Source organism: Paramisgurnus dabryanus, chromosome 5 (assembly GCF_030506205.2).
Source record: "Paramisgurnus dabryanus chromosome 5, PD_genome_1.1, whole genome shotgun sequence".
NCBI classification, from domain to species: Eukaryota; Metazoa; Chordata; class Actinopteri; order Cypriniformes; family Cobitidae; genus Paramisgurnus; species Paramisgurnus dabryanus.
The window spans coordinates 37,341,700-37,356,391 of NC_133341.1; the positions used below are offsets into that span (position 1 = coordinate 37,341,700).

At 38.3% G+C, this 14,692-nt stretch overlaps 1 protein-coding gene across 4 annotated transcripts; it reads right to left on the reverse strand.

Annotated features, from left to right (window-relative positions):
- Positions 1-540: 540 nt before the first annotated feature.
- pax8 (paired box 8) lies at positions 541-14,324 on the reverse strand. Of its 4 annotated transcripts, XM_065284029.2 has the most exons (12): positions 14,211-14,324; positions 13,798-13,939; positions 11,306-11,471; positions 11,016-11,213; positions 10,794-10,870; positions 10,578-10,703; positions 10,089-10,255; positions 9,780-9,870; positions 9,068-9,310; positions 8,837-8,938; positions 6,284-6,370; positions 541-5,792 (listed from the first exon to the last, which is right to left on the reverse strand). In XM_065284029.2, exons 2-12 carry the CDS (start codon positions 13,817-13,819, stop codon positions 5,722-5,724), a joined length of 1,350 nt encoding a protein of 449 aa, XP_065140101.1. In that variant the 5' UTR covers positions 13,820-13,939; positions 14,211-14,324; the 3' UTR covers positions 541-5,721. The 4 variants fall into 4 exon arrangements, with proteins under 4 accessions (XP_065140101.1, XP_065140098.1, XP_065140100.1 ...); XM_065284026.2 differs by lacking the exon at positions 9,068-9,310; XM_065284028.2 differs by lacking the exons at positions 9,068-9,310; positions 13,798-13,939 and having other exon boundaries at positions 11,306-11,447; positions 14,211-14,311.
- Positions 14,325-14,692: the final 368 nt, after the last annotated feature.

Below are 14,692 nucleotides of genomic sequence, written 5' to 3' on the forward strand. Positions count from 1 at the left end.
CAGCTTCCTTTTTAGCTCTTGTGTTGACAGTAACACACGGCCACACACTCCTGTGTCGCTCTGTGCCAGCCCCATTCTGAGGCACTTTGTCCTTTCTCAGCTGTTACGGCCCGGTGCCCGTATTGTCCTGCAGAACTCATTACTGGCCAAGCGACAGCCGTCATGCTAATATGGCTACAGTCGCCCTGGGCGCGAGGTGGAGGGAGGGCTAACGGTGTGAATGAGGCAAAAAGGGGTTGTTAAAAGAGACAGGACGTGTTATCATTACCTTTATAGCCACGCATTCTTCTTTCTCTCTTGGATTTTACCAAAGCATCGAGCATCTATTGTTATGGCTGATGACTTTTTGAGGATTTTGTGTCAATTTTGCCTCAGTGAAAGGCACACACACACAGCTGTAAATGTATTTGAACTGCAAACCAACCACTGAATTCCATTATCACTCTGTAGAAATGAGCATCTATGTGTATCAATAGTATTTGTATTCTAGTGTATAATGTTTTAGTACTGTTGTAAACATATCTTAATTATTCCCTAACCTATCATTATTATAGTTTTACTTTGTCACATTATTAATTTTGTGTACAGTGAATGTGTGTCCATTGTGTGCGTACCCATCCCAGTGAATAGTGAACACACTCAGAGGTGGGAAGATATCACTGCAGCGACCAGAAAGCAATTGGGGGAAACGTGCCCCCCTCTCGAATTATCCCCCAACTCTCTAACCCTAGGCCACAACTGCCCTACTTGTAAGTGCCATCATGCAAAGAGAAGAAAGTCTTACTGGCCTAAATGGCACACTTCATGTGGACTTTCTGTCTAGTGGCCTTAGTCTACGAGTCTGTAGGGTTTCCCATTTGTCATTTTTTGCTCCGAAGTGTGCTCATTAGTGCCCCCTTTGCAGCCTTGATGCGCACTGCTGCAGGCTCCACACACTTTACCAATCCAGAAGTCCTTGCGAAAGAGCAATCAGACGAATCAAACGAAGGATAGGAGGAATTCACATTGATGGCCAAATTATCTTCCTATTTCTGACATGACATTCGAGTCTGTCCCAAAAAACTGCGCCCGTGTGGACTCGCATCAAGGGTCCCTAAGGTCTGCAATACATAATGTCATCAAAGTGTGGACTCTGAGGAACTCCACAAGTCCGGAGTGTGCCGTTTGTGACAGGGCCTTATAAGTCCCAGTGAACAGGAAGTCACAATCAACTTCTGTATTGTGAGGTATTTCTTCTAGTGAAAATAGTGGACGTGGTTTGTGTTTTTGAATTGATTGGATAAAGAAAAGTCGGTGATGAAATGAAATTAATTTCAGAAATGAAACTTAAAAAGAGTACACACACACTTGGACAAAATAACACGAAACAGAAGTGACGATATGATGACACTGTGATCATTATGAAACATAAACTCATCTTTGCATGCAAGCATTTCTTCATTCATCATTGTCATGTAATGTTTACTGTACAGTTGGATTTATTGATTCAGTTACGCATCATTTACTTAATTTGTTAATTTTGTGTAGCACAACTAAACTTTGCCCTCTGGATCTACACTTTCATCTGGAAACTTTATGGATATTCATATAGTATATCCATAAGCCCCAACCTTTTTTTGGAAAACTGTTACTCCACTACATTGTAAAGCATACTATTATAATTTTTTATTCTACTACATTTCACATTAAGTACATTAATAATCTAGCACTTTCTTACTTGAGTATTTAATGTAAAACAGCAACTTTTATCTATGAAATTGAGTAAAAAGTGCTTTGAAATGTAGTAAAGTATGTTTTTCAAAGAAAGCACTAAGATACTTGAAAATTTACTTGGGTAGAAAGTAAAAATACTTCACTACACTGTCAGAAATAAAGGTACAAAACTGTACCTTTTCTGTCACTGGGGCTGTACCCTAAGTTTCCGTTTGGTACCATTACAGGGATACAAAACAGAACACAATTTTGGGTAGATTACCGTACCTTAAGGACCTACATTGTTAGAAAAAGTCTAAATATGTACCCTAGCTGTCAGTGGGGCAGCACCCTTTAAAAAGGTCATTGTATGGATCATTTGGTACAACATTTAGTACCAATATGTACCTTTGAGATACCAATATGTATTTTTGAGGTACCCTACTAATAAGTAGGGATGCACCGATAGGATTTTTGGGGGGCCGATACCGATTTAAACAGACAACTTCTGGCCGATACCGATGCCGATATTAAACACTTGTATACAATACTATACAGTTGGTCTATTAGCTAGTTTATTTCTCCATCAAATTATTTTTACTGAACATGGATTGGATCTAATTAACATTCAACTGACCAACATAATAAGAGAGGCACAAATTAAGCTAAAACAAATATAATAAGACAGCATGACAACCTCTGTAGTGAATCTGCAATAAATGTATTGTCAGGTTTAGTTTCATGGGGACCTCCATTTGCTGATGTTCATTTGGTTTGTTTGTTTGTTTAAGTAATTAAGTGTTTTCCTGATATTATTAAAGGGGCCATGACATGAAAATCTGACTTTTTCCATGTTTAAGTGCTATGATTGGGTCCCTAGTGCTGCTATCAACCTAGAAAATTTGAAAAAGATCAACCCAGTAACTTAGTTTTGGTAAACCATTCTCTACAAGCACATGAAAAATTAGGTTGTTGAAATTTGGCTCTCCTTATGATGTCATAAGGAGCTCTTATTATAATAATCCAACCCCTTAATCCAACCACAGCACTGCCATTTAGTGCAGAGAGAAAATAATTCACAGTACAATTGAGTTTCAATTTCAACAAACCACCATCATTGTGATCAGTGTTTGCACTTGATCTGCAAATGTGCATTTTAGAGGACACACCCAGAACGGCACATTTTTGCACACACCTACAAAGTGGCAATTTTAACATGCTATAATAAATTATTTATATGGTATTTTGAGCTAAAACTTCACACATGTGCTCTGGGGACACCAAAGATGTATTTGACATCTTAAAAAAGTCCTGTGACATGGGCCCTTTAAGAATTTGTAAGCTTTGCCGTTACTTAATTATGTTTTTTTAAGTATGCCCTAAACCTTATTGTATGTTGCATCGTCATATAACACGTAATGCGCAGACTGCCGAATATTTTTTAATAATCGTATATTGTGTACAATGGCTTATAATATAATTGAATTAAAATGTATATATTTTTTATTAGATAAACTTAAAGCAGGGAGAATTAATTGTTTTGCAAAAATACATTTACTTTATAAAGTATATGATTATATTGAAAATGTGTCTAAACAATTCCCTATCTTTTACAGATGTGCACCATATTAAGTGTTTGCCTCTTTAACAGCCCTTTTAAATGTGAAGTCTTTTATTTAACCCACAATGCAGTCTCTTTTTGAGTGTAGAGGCACAACCAAATGTGCAGTTAATTGTAACACAGCTATTTTACAGAGTTAGACAGGGCTGAGCAATCTGTGCTCTTGGTCTTTTTCTCTTACTGTCAAAAGATGATCTTCTTGCAGATTTGACAATTATGATTTTTGTCTTAAATGTGTGCCCCTTTCAAAAATATCTGTCCATATAGACAGATGTACAAACAATATCCACCCCTACTGTAGGATAGTCTTTTGTTACAATGAACCCCACCTATGAGGTAAGCTTTAACATTTGCACTTTTGTCACTATTAGTGTAAATGTATGATAACAACCCTTGATTCTAGAAACAAACTTTTAAACTATCATTTATAGCAGAGATGGCAGTGTTTCTGTGTAAAAATATATAAATATATATTATACATATAAAACTATAGCCTATATATAATAATTCATCTCAACTCAAACAGCTGGACAGGAGGTTGCAGTATTTTTACTTTTTACATTTTTCAAGTATTTGTACTGTATCTGTGTTTTTCTTTGGAAAGCATACTTCACTTCATTTTTAATCAAGTATATTTCATAAATACAAGTTGTTGTTTTAAGTACAATAAAAATATACTATAAGTATAAGTTGTTTTTAAACAATCTGATCAAGTAAAGATACTTGAGTACCGTCCACCTTTAAACTCAAATCAGGTATTTTCGACTTTATACACCGATTAAGTGAATGTGATAATATTATAAATACTTAGTAAATAAACATGACAAGCAATTGTATTTGTTGTCTTAATCTCTTATTATTAGCGACAAATATTGAGGAGATGAACTTTCCCGTTTCACAAAGCCACAAAGATGTGAAATAAAGTAACCTATCTATCCTATTAAAGTGTTAAACTAACCCTTGTGTATCAGATGTCCGTGACACTATAATGCGTGAATCGCTCACTCCGATTTCTTCACTTCTTCTTGGCTTAGCGATATTGTGGTCACTCGCAATAGTTAGGTTAATAGTAAAGCAGTAGGCTAAACGAGTAAAGGGACAGTTTTTAGGTTTCCTCTCATTCATCACGCGCTGTGGATGCAGGTGGGCCGCGCGCTCGTTATAATCAGACCACAGAGAAATAATTGCAAATAAAAATACGCGGTGCAGAAAATCAAAAAGGAAATTAAACAGATGCGCATGTTTTCAGGATCATTGCTTTTGTCCCTTTCGTGTATAGTGTTAAACTGCTGACTTACGAGAAATCTGCATCATAATACATTTCTCAAGAGGAAAACACCGCGTGACCTGCGGCTGTTAGTGAAGAGTGACACAAATTAATTAAAGAGAAATCGCAAAGCTCCCTCAAAATTCTAAATAATTTTGTAAACTCTGACTAAATATTATAGGTTTTATATTTTGGTATGAAGACAGATACATGAGGGAGACAAGGGAGTGGACTCTGTCATGCTTTATTTAATTAAAATAATTCTGTAGAAATGATTGAATAATATAATTGATAATAAACTGTTCAACTGTAAATCTCTCGCTTAATCACAGACATATAAGCATGACACTGAAAGAGGAAAGTATTCAGGATAAAAGATAGAAACATTTGAAAACATAGATGCCAACAGCGTCCAGCTTTAAACATTAAAGGCTTTGTGTTGAATTTAATTTAATGGGACTTTGTCTTTTCTACATTCTTTACCCTTTCACCCAAACTGTTAAACATCTGTTTTAAATATGAATAAAACATTTAAATCTGTTATAATAGTCCTTATGTTCGTTTGATGGGCATATTGAAGATAAGCACTATGTGTTTTTATATTTAATTTCATTGTCTGATGTTTTCACGGCTGAAGAAAGTGCTCAGTTCCTCATTCATCTCAAAACAAAAATCTGTTTGATAGATATTAATACACTTTACTAAGCAGGGGAAAACAAATGATATAGTTTTAAATAAATGTTTAGGATATCAATTATTAATGTGTTTATTCGTTCAGGTTTGGTATTAATGTTTCTGCTTATATCCTTAAACTAAATATATGTGATGAAAAGTAGCTCATCTGAAAACAGTTTGCTACAGACTGTCTTTGGGTAAATCCGACTATAAACACAAACAAATGGTCAGACTGATGGTTTAGGCCTAGGCCTTCTCGACTGAAATGTAAACTTTTATGTTTTGTAAAATAAACATTGTCTTTAAACCGACTTTGAATGCATAAAATAAATATTTCCAGATATAAAGTATCATCCGTGAATTCTTCTTCACACGCCTTATGTTTCTGTGTCTCTTCCATTCATTGTAAAAAACGACACCTGTCCGTCTTTGTTGTTGTTGTACAATGTAAAGTTGTTGTTTGCTGTTACAGATGATCATATGCAGCAGTGGACGGCTGTGCAGCTCTCGAGGCGGTGCTGTAGTAATATGGAGAACCTGCAGGGGGCGAGAGTGAGTCAATGATATTACTAGGACCATGAGGAATGAATGCAGTATAGAAATGGGTTAGATTATAGAGAGGTTTTATTTTGCATTGTTAAAACGCGGCTGCATTGACGCAAAGGTTTGTCAAACTTCTTTGAAATCTCTGGGTCAAGGGTTAATAGCTGTCTTGTGACTGGAACTATTTGTTTCCACAGAAAGGCTTAGTAGCCTAAAGATACAGTACAAGGTGTGTGTGTGTGTGTGTGTGTGTGTGTGTGTGTGTGTGTGTGTGTGTGTGTGTGTGTGTGTGTGTGTGTGTGTGTGTGTGTGTGTGTGTGTGTGTGTGTGTACATGTGACTTTATGCAATAGGTTAAGGTCATGGCAGTCTCTTTTCACATTGTTTTTTCATAAGTATTTTAGTAAATACCCTGTAAAAAACATCTTTAAACAGAACCATAAATGACCACAAAATATATCTCAAGTTCTGGACTGCTTGTCTTACCTAATATACTGGAATTGGTGAATCTCCAGGCATCGCTGTAGGAGGTGTATGTTGGGTGACTGTAGCTCTGGCCTGCGTACTCTGGACCTGTATGAAAAAATTCAAGAATCCACGTGAACATGTGCTACGCTCTCTAGATATACGGTGGCCAATTAAATTCTTAAGATCTACAAAAAGATTTACACAGAAGCCCCCAAGACTTCAACATCTCTACATTTATTTAGTTTGTATGTTTCCTGTGACTGTTCCCTACTCCAGCAGAAACTTTGCACCTGAAATAAATTCCGATTGGCTTCTGGTTTTGCCCGGATGACAAAATAGTCTGACTGTTTGAACTTTATTCACATTAGAAAGGTTTTATAAAGTGGTGAATGTACGCCTGGTTTAGGGGATGTGTTTGTGCTGTTGGCTGCTTGGGTTCTAGCACATCATTCACCCGACGGTTAGAGCCGTTTGTAAACCATTAATCCAGCGGCTGTTCACTGGTGCGTACAGTCAGACTCCTTCAGCGTCCTACATCCCTCTCACTTCCTCTCACGGCCTCGCTTCGCCGTTCTTTTTTTTTAACATTCCAATATCTAATTGGTAATTACGGGAGCCGGATTGAATCCTCCCCCCGTTCGGTGAGTAATTGTGTATGAATGTTTCCTCTGAGTGAGGCCACCAGAAAAAAATAATAAATCACAGCCTCTCATTTCGCGCTTGGCAGGGCAGATTTCATATGGAAAAAGAAAAGCGCGTCAGACCCTCCGCGGCTTCGTTTCGCTCCTATTCCACACACTTTCTTTTCTATAATGCATATATAGCCCATATATAGACTCATTTATTCCTTATTGAGTCATTCAACATGTTTATTTCTTCTCCAAACCTGTTTTTCTTGCTTCTTTCTCTACTCTAAGATCTTTGTCCCCTCTGTGGGGCCCTGTAGTTCCTGTGGCATTGTGTGGTCGGGTGCAGAGGGGCGGCCGAGGGTGCAGGCAGCAGGGCAGAATTCTTACTCGGTTCCCTCAGACCTCCTCTGCCACGACGCAGCGCTCACCAAAGCAAACAAGCTACTGATTAACCCGGCCGTCCTTCTGTTAATCTCTAAACCAGCAGGCCACTCAAATTCACTGTTTGCAAAGCAACTACGTTCATGAGGATGCTAATATTCACGATTTTTGTATTCTAAATTCTTTGCAAGACTAAAAACTCATAGGGGTGGTTTCCAGGACACAGTTTAGATAAAGCCAGGACTAGGCTTTAGTAATATTATGAAATGTAAGTAGTTTTACAAACATACCTTACAAAAACATCAATGCTGTGTATCTTGACACAAAACAATGGTACTGATATGTGTTAAGACATTAACTGGTATCAGTAAATAAAGCTCAAACATGCATTTTAGTCTTAGACTAAACTTAAAGGGTTAATTCATCCCAAAATGACAATTTAATCATAAATCACCCCGTGTCATTCAAAACCACCAAGTCTTTTCTGACTGTCTTCAAAATACATTTTTAGATATTTTTGACGAAAAGGTTGAGGCTTGTTTCTGTGTTCCATATACTGCAGTTTAATTTTCACAATCAAGCCCAGAAAAGAATGAAAGACAGACATCAATTACTTGCCAGGGTATTTGGCTGGTAACTACATCAGCAGGTGACGTCAGTAGCATGCGCTGTAGTCTGCTCGTGAACGCGCACTGAACAACCAAGAAGGAAAACAAATTGTTGAATAATATCGTTCGTTTTATTTTGTCTTATACAGTTTTGTGTACTCGTCCTTTCATGATATTATTATTGAAAGGCTGATGGCAAAGGACCTTTTTTGCGATGTCTTTCATTGTTTTCTGGGAAAAGAATTACAAATCAAACTGTTTTCATAAAAAATATCAAAAAATGTGTCCAATTGAAGGACTTGGTGGTTTAGAATGTCACAGGGGTGATTTATGATAAAATTGTCATTTTGGGGTGAACTAACCCTTTACGCCCTGTCTGGTAAACCGCCCATTGGGTTTGCAGGTAGCTGCCAGTGTGTTGCTATGTGACTGCTGGGTATTCTGAGTAGCTGCTTGTGTCTTGCTAGGTGGAAACAAGGTTGTTATGTGTGGTTGCTAGATGGTTTCTTCCTGGCTCGATTAAAAAATGCAAGTTTTTCCGATATTACAGTTTGCCTCATAAATTTCCTTGCTTCAAGTGAATCCACCAGCTCGGTTTTCGAACAGAACCTCATTAAGGGGCAGATTACACAGAATGCATTTATGGAGGTGGCAGGCCCCTTTTTTGAATGTTTTTTATGTCATTCGCGTTCTTGCTTTGTCCATTCGAAAAAGGAGAGAGACGGACCTTCCGTTGTGGTGACTTAAGTTTACAGTTGCTTCGAATAACCGGAGACTGCAGTCACTCGCTGTCTCCTGCATTTTTGTGCACCTCTCACGCTCGATCAAGGTCAAAGCAAGCGTCCTCTTTTTAAAATTTCTGCTAGTTGGACAGTTACCAGCAAAAGAGCGCTTTGACCGTTGTGGTTTTACTGGTTGTATACAGTAATCTCATTTATTTAGAAGTTTCTCACCTGCTACCATTCCTGTGATGGTGGACGCTGAGAAACCCGTCTGAGCAGCAGAGGGAATGTGTGGAGGGTAACCGGGCAGCATTGAGCTGGTCACATCTCGCCCTACAACAGTTAGTTGAAACACTCATTAAATATCAGAGAACCGAACCTTTCGTGTAACATCGGACAACCAGGTCTAACGCTGATGATCGGCACATGGTGCTGACGAATGAGCGAGGGATGAAGCTTTACCTGTGATGAGGGGCGGGCTGCCGAACTGCCCGTGCACCGGAGCGTGATGAGAAAATGAGTTGAAGCCATGTGATAAATGAGCGGAGCTACTGCAGCTGTTACCGATGGACACTGACGAGGGAGCGGAAATAGAAGTGAGCTCCAGTAAAGCTGAATGAGCCATGATGTTAGGGGAGGGGCTTGAACTGTTCAACTCAGGTGACATTTCCTGTTTCAGACAGAGTGGGAGGGGCTGTGGGGGTTCTGAGGTGGAGCAATGGGTTTGACAGACAGGTGGAAGAATCGGTTATGAAAGTTACTTGATGTTAAACTGATCTGGTTACAATACATTACAGACAATATGAGCACACGCACTGAATGGCAACAACGACAATGACGTGGCAGCTTGGAAGTGTCTATGAATGTACAGTAAATGTGTCTTGATTCTCATTAATATAAATGGTAATGACAGGAAAAATAAAGTGGGGAAATATTTTCTGAGGGATTTCGTCATCATTTACTGACCCAAAAAGTTGTTACAAAATACATAGAAGTCAATGGTGCTCAGAAATGGTTAGGGTTACAAACAATCCTCAAATGATCTTCCTATGTATTTAACAGAACAAAGAAATTCATACAGTTTTGGAGCAACTGTAAATGATGACAAGTTTTATTTTTGGGTGAACTATCACTTAAGGTGCAGCAGGATATAGGCACAGACAATTATTGTTACCTGAAACCACCGTGTAGCCTTGATGTGCTGTCAGATTTCGACTTTTACCATCATCCAAACCCGCACTGATGAGCGTAAGAGGGTACAGCGTCTGCACAGACAGGTCGGAATATCAACAGCATATCCTCATCTATTTATTGGATTACGGTGTTCATTCAGGATTCAATCTGAGTTCAAATGCATCTTAACTGGTACAGCATGGCATTAGCATCACAAAGGTCATGGGTTTGATGCCAGAGAACAGCGTACTGATAAACGGATGTACAGCTTTGGATTAAAGCATCTTCCCATTAGACATAAATGGAATACCTGTTCTGCCTTCCCGGACGCATTCGGGCCGTATGTATCTGAGCTGTAGTGACGCTCAAAGCCGCAGTCCAGATGTTGAGAGGGAAAGTGGTCGGTTCTTAACTGTTTCCTGGGTGCACCGCTGCTGCCCTGAGAGTCCACGCTGTGCCGACAGCTTTCCTGATCGCCTGGAAGACAGGACAATTTGCAATGCATTCTTCATTTATCAATAAGAGACTCACCAAAGATTCTCCTAATTAGAAATGTGTCAGCCATGTGAGTGACGTAGTGACCAATGTATAGTAACCCATACTTGAAATATGACCTCTGCATTTAACCCATCCCAATGAGTAGTGAACAGTTAACCCTGCAGCACCCGGGAAGCAACTGGAGTTAAGGTGCCTCACTCAAGCTTGAACCAGCAACTCTCTGGTTACGAGTCCGACTCTTACCATTTGGCCACAACATTAATAATCTCATTTCCTGTGATGCAACAGTTTTACTACTCACTGTCATCATGGCTTCTCTTGCCATCGCCGTTGGTCTGCGGGATTCCCAGCAGGCCACTGATGGAGTAGGTGGAGCCCAGAGAATCAGACTGGGGAGATTCTGGAGGGGTGACGGCTGAGCTGGGTACTAGTCAAAATGAAACAGACAGCATTATAACTTTATTGAATTAACCGTGTTAAATACGTTTTGATTGAAATGTAAGGCAGTTCTTCTCACTCAGTGTGTGTCCAGGACTTAGTCCTTTAGTGTCCAGCGGAAGATTAAAAGGCTGCTGAACTTTTGTGCGAATGATTCTAAAAGGGGAGAACATGAGGGGAACGGTTAGTTCAAGTAAACCATAAAATTAATGAAAAAAAATATTTTCTTCTGTAGGATTCTTTATGCATTAGAGTCAGATTTGTGAGTCTGTACATTGACCTTTCACCTTTGAGGTTATACCTGTTGATGGAGCTGACGCTCGGCACGGTGTCGCCATCACAAACGCCCTCCGACAGCAGCCGGTCTCTGATTTCCCACGCAAACATTGTGGGGTTCTGACGCTTGTACTCTGCTATCTTCTCCACTACTTTAGGAGTTGCAACTTTCGGCTTTGAGCCCCCAATGACTCCTGGTTTAATGCTGCCGGTCTCGTAGTACCTGACCAAGAAATCTTCATTAAAACAAACACACACTGCTATCAATTAGCCTGTAAAACCATGCTTGTGTCATGTTTTGTCTGGAGGACTCACCTGCCCAGGATCTTGCTGACGCAGCCGTGACTGACCCTGAGTTGGCGAGAGATATCGCAGGGTCGCACGCCCTGGTGTGCCATGTCCACAATCCTTTGCCGGATGACTTCCGGAAGCGGTCGTCCGTTTACAAACATGCCACCTAGTTGATTAAGACCCCCATGACCTGGGGGTGAGAGGACATAAACACACCTTAACATCACAAGCACTTTGATATGTGTACCCTGAGCTCATACAGAAGGAATCTGGTTCTTAGGATCACTTACAGATCGATAACCTATGCTACCTACATCAACTGAAATATAGTAGTCCTGATAATATACTGTATGAATCAAGTGCTGTATTTCTTCAACATTATTATATTTTGTTTGCGTGTGTCAGTTTCCACACGTAAAAGTTATTATGCATTAAAAACAACCCATTTTCATTATGCTCACTTTAAAACACAGATTTCAAGTGGGATTTTAACTTGTAAAATTATTTATAAATTAAGAATGTAATATGTGTATAAAATATAAATCCCAAACATTTATTTTTCGTATTGATCATAATATCTGTTACTAAAGCTTCACATTGTTTTTGATAGTAAATGTAAGACATTTGAATGTTTTTCTCCTCTTTGTGGCTCTGGTTTGTCATGCTGGTCTGCATCAGTGACTCTCACTTTTAATTTAACCCATTCACTCACTTCTCCCCTTTTGCTCTTTCATTTCCACATCAAACAGCGCTATTAACGGTGTTAGCGGACTGTGTCAAACTCTCCTCGCCAAGCATCAGCAACCGGCAGGATATTAAAGCAGAGCAACCCCAGGGGAGTACACACACACACACACAGCCTCTCTCTCTCTGTTACACACACACACACACACTGTCTTTCACTGTAACACAAACACACACACAGTCTGTCTCTTTCTCTCTCACACACACACACTGTCTTTCACTGTAACACAAACACACACACAGTCTGTCTCTTTCCCTCTCTCACACACACACACACACACACACACACACACACACACACACACAGTCTTTCACTGTTACACTCACAAACTGTTACACACATACACATACACTCTCATTAAACACACGTACACACTGTTACAAATGAGGCTATCCCCATAATCTTTTTTTACTCACATTTGACTACAAATGTTTAGATACGCACACATCTCTCTTACACACACACACACACACACACAGTTTTACATTGTTATTGAGTTCGATTTTTTATCTTAATTGTTTACTAATTTATTAAAAAGTTTTTAAGAATTCAATTCAATGCTTGACTTATAAAACTGATTTATAGCGATGTGTAAAACTTTACACTCATCACTATACCTTTAAATTCTACAATTTCACAAAACCGTTTTCACTTCTTTAATTTAGAAATCAAAATCTATTTGGAGATTATGACTTCACACTTGATTGATTTCAAATATCCAAAGATTAAACAGAAAGAGCAATTCATATCGCGTGAAGTATAACAAAGTCAGCATAAAGCAGATCGTGGAAATACTTTTTCTGCAATACTAATTAAAAAAAACAACTGAAAATAAAATCTTGAAACAAAATAAACACTTTATCCTTGTGTTACTCTCACGGATTTTAATTAGCATCTATTAAAACGCCTTTCAGATAGTGGCCTAGACATATAAAAAATAATGACTTTCATTTAAAATGACAAGAGAAATCACATAAAATTTAAACCTGGAAACAGCACGGCACGCACACAGCAGGAAATTATTGACGAACTGATTGTTTGACATCAACCATCGGTGTCCCTAACTAAAACATTTCGACTGAATTGTAAAAGTGAAAGAGAGCTCATTTATTTTAAACTTTGATTAAACTATGATTAAATCCAGAAACCTTCTAAACGAACTGAAAATAATAGACATCTTTGTCAAACCTGCTTCATATTTACATTTTTTTGCCACTCGCATTGTAATTTTTCTTTTAAATAAGATCAATTCATGGCAAGCAATTGCACTTTTTTTATTTTGACTGAAAATCTAATTAATTTTATGAATATAAATTTTAAATAGGGTTATACCTTCAGATTTGTTTTTACTTTTTCTAAATTTTATTTCATAAATATAAATAATTCACATGCCTAAATCTTATCTTGTTATGTGTTATTATACAGTATATCAGCAGGTATTTATTTTAAATAATGTGAGTTTAGTTAGACACGTACCACTGTAAAGTTTTTTTGATAACTTAATAATAAAACTATATAACTTTGATAAATGTTTATTGACGTACAGCTGTCAGTATGTGAACATTTACAAAACATAAATTCTCTGTAGCTATTTTGAAAGAAAGAAAGTGAATAATTGCCTGAAATCCACACGTTTTTATAAGTTAAATAATTTGTCGAACTAAATCTTATTTGTACAATACGAACATTATATATGCTCGCTTAAATGTATTGCTTTTTTAGACATTTACCCTGATCTGCAGATTTTAAAATAACTAGTGGTTATCTTTACCTCGACCGGTTGTGTTGGACATTGCTCAGAGAAGTCTTGGTTTTCTTGAAGTCCAGGTTTTATGTCCAAGTTCCACTCTCATTTAATTTGCAGTTTTAGTCCATTTGAAGTCTTGAGTGAAAATATTCCTGCGTTTTAATCCCTGCAAAAGGACATTTTATGGTGAACCTGATATTTATGGCTATTGTTATTTTTTTTATTAAATGTCTATGGATTGTTGAAGAGTTTAGTTGAAGAGTTGTTAACGTCAAGTTGATTTAAATTTGGTTTGACTATGTTATGTGTAGCTTATGAAACACAGACGTTATATTTATATGACGTTGTGTGGAGAATTACACGAACGTGTCTCTATGCCACCTAGATCTTATATTTACAGCAAGCCAATGAAGTTTAATACATGTAAAGCATTTTACCTTGTGCAGAAGAAACGTTTGTAAATATCCGACGGCCTTTATCCACAGTGATAGTGTCAATGAAAACGGGACATATTTTTCAGAGGGATAATTGAGAGTTTGTGTAGAGTAAAGTGGAGCTGCGCAGGTTTTATCTCACGGCGCGCAGGACGCGCTTCATCATTGGCTGATGGATTTGAGGGGGTGGTCGTGTGGGGTGTCACCCAGATTCAGCTGTATGGATGAATGATTCGGAGATTTCTACCACTTTCGGAAGACCGACAGAACATCAAGCGATACGTCAACGTTTACGGAAATATTTGTGAAGGATCCGGCTTGTTTTCATTCACCCCCTTCGTGATTAAATGTAAGATGTGACGCGCCTCCTGGGGCGACATGTACGCGCTCATCTTTCACACACAATTGGACTCTTGATTTGTTGTAATCTGTTATTATATTTATCTGATTCCCCACCTGATGGTTCCTAGCGCTTTTACGGCATT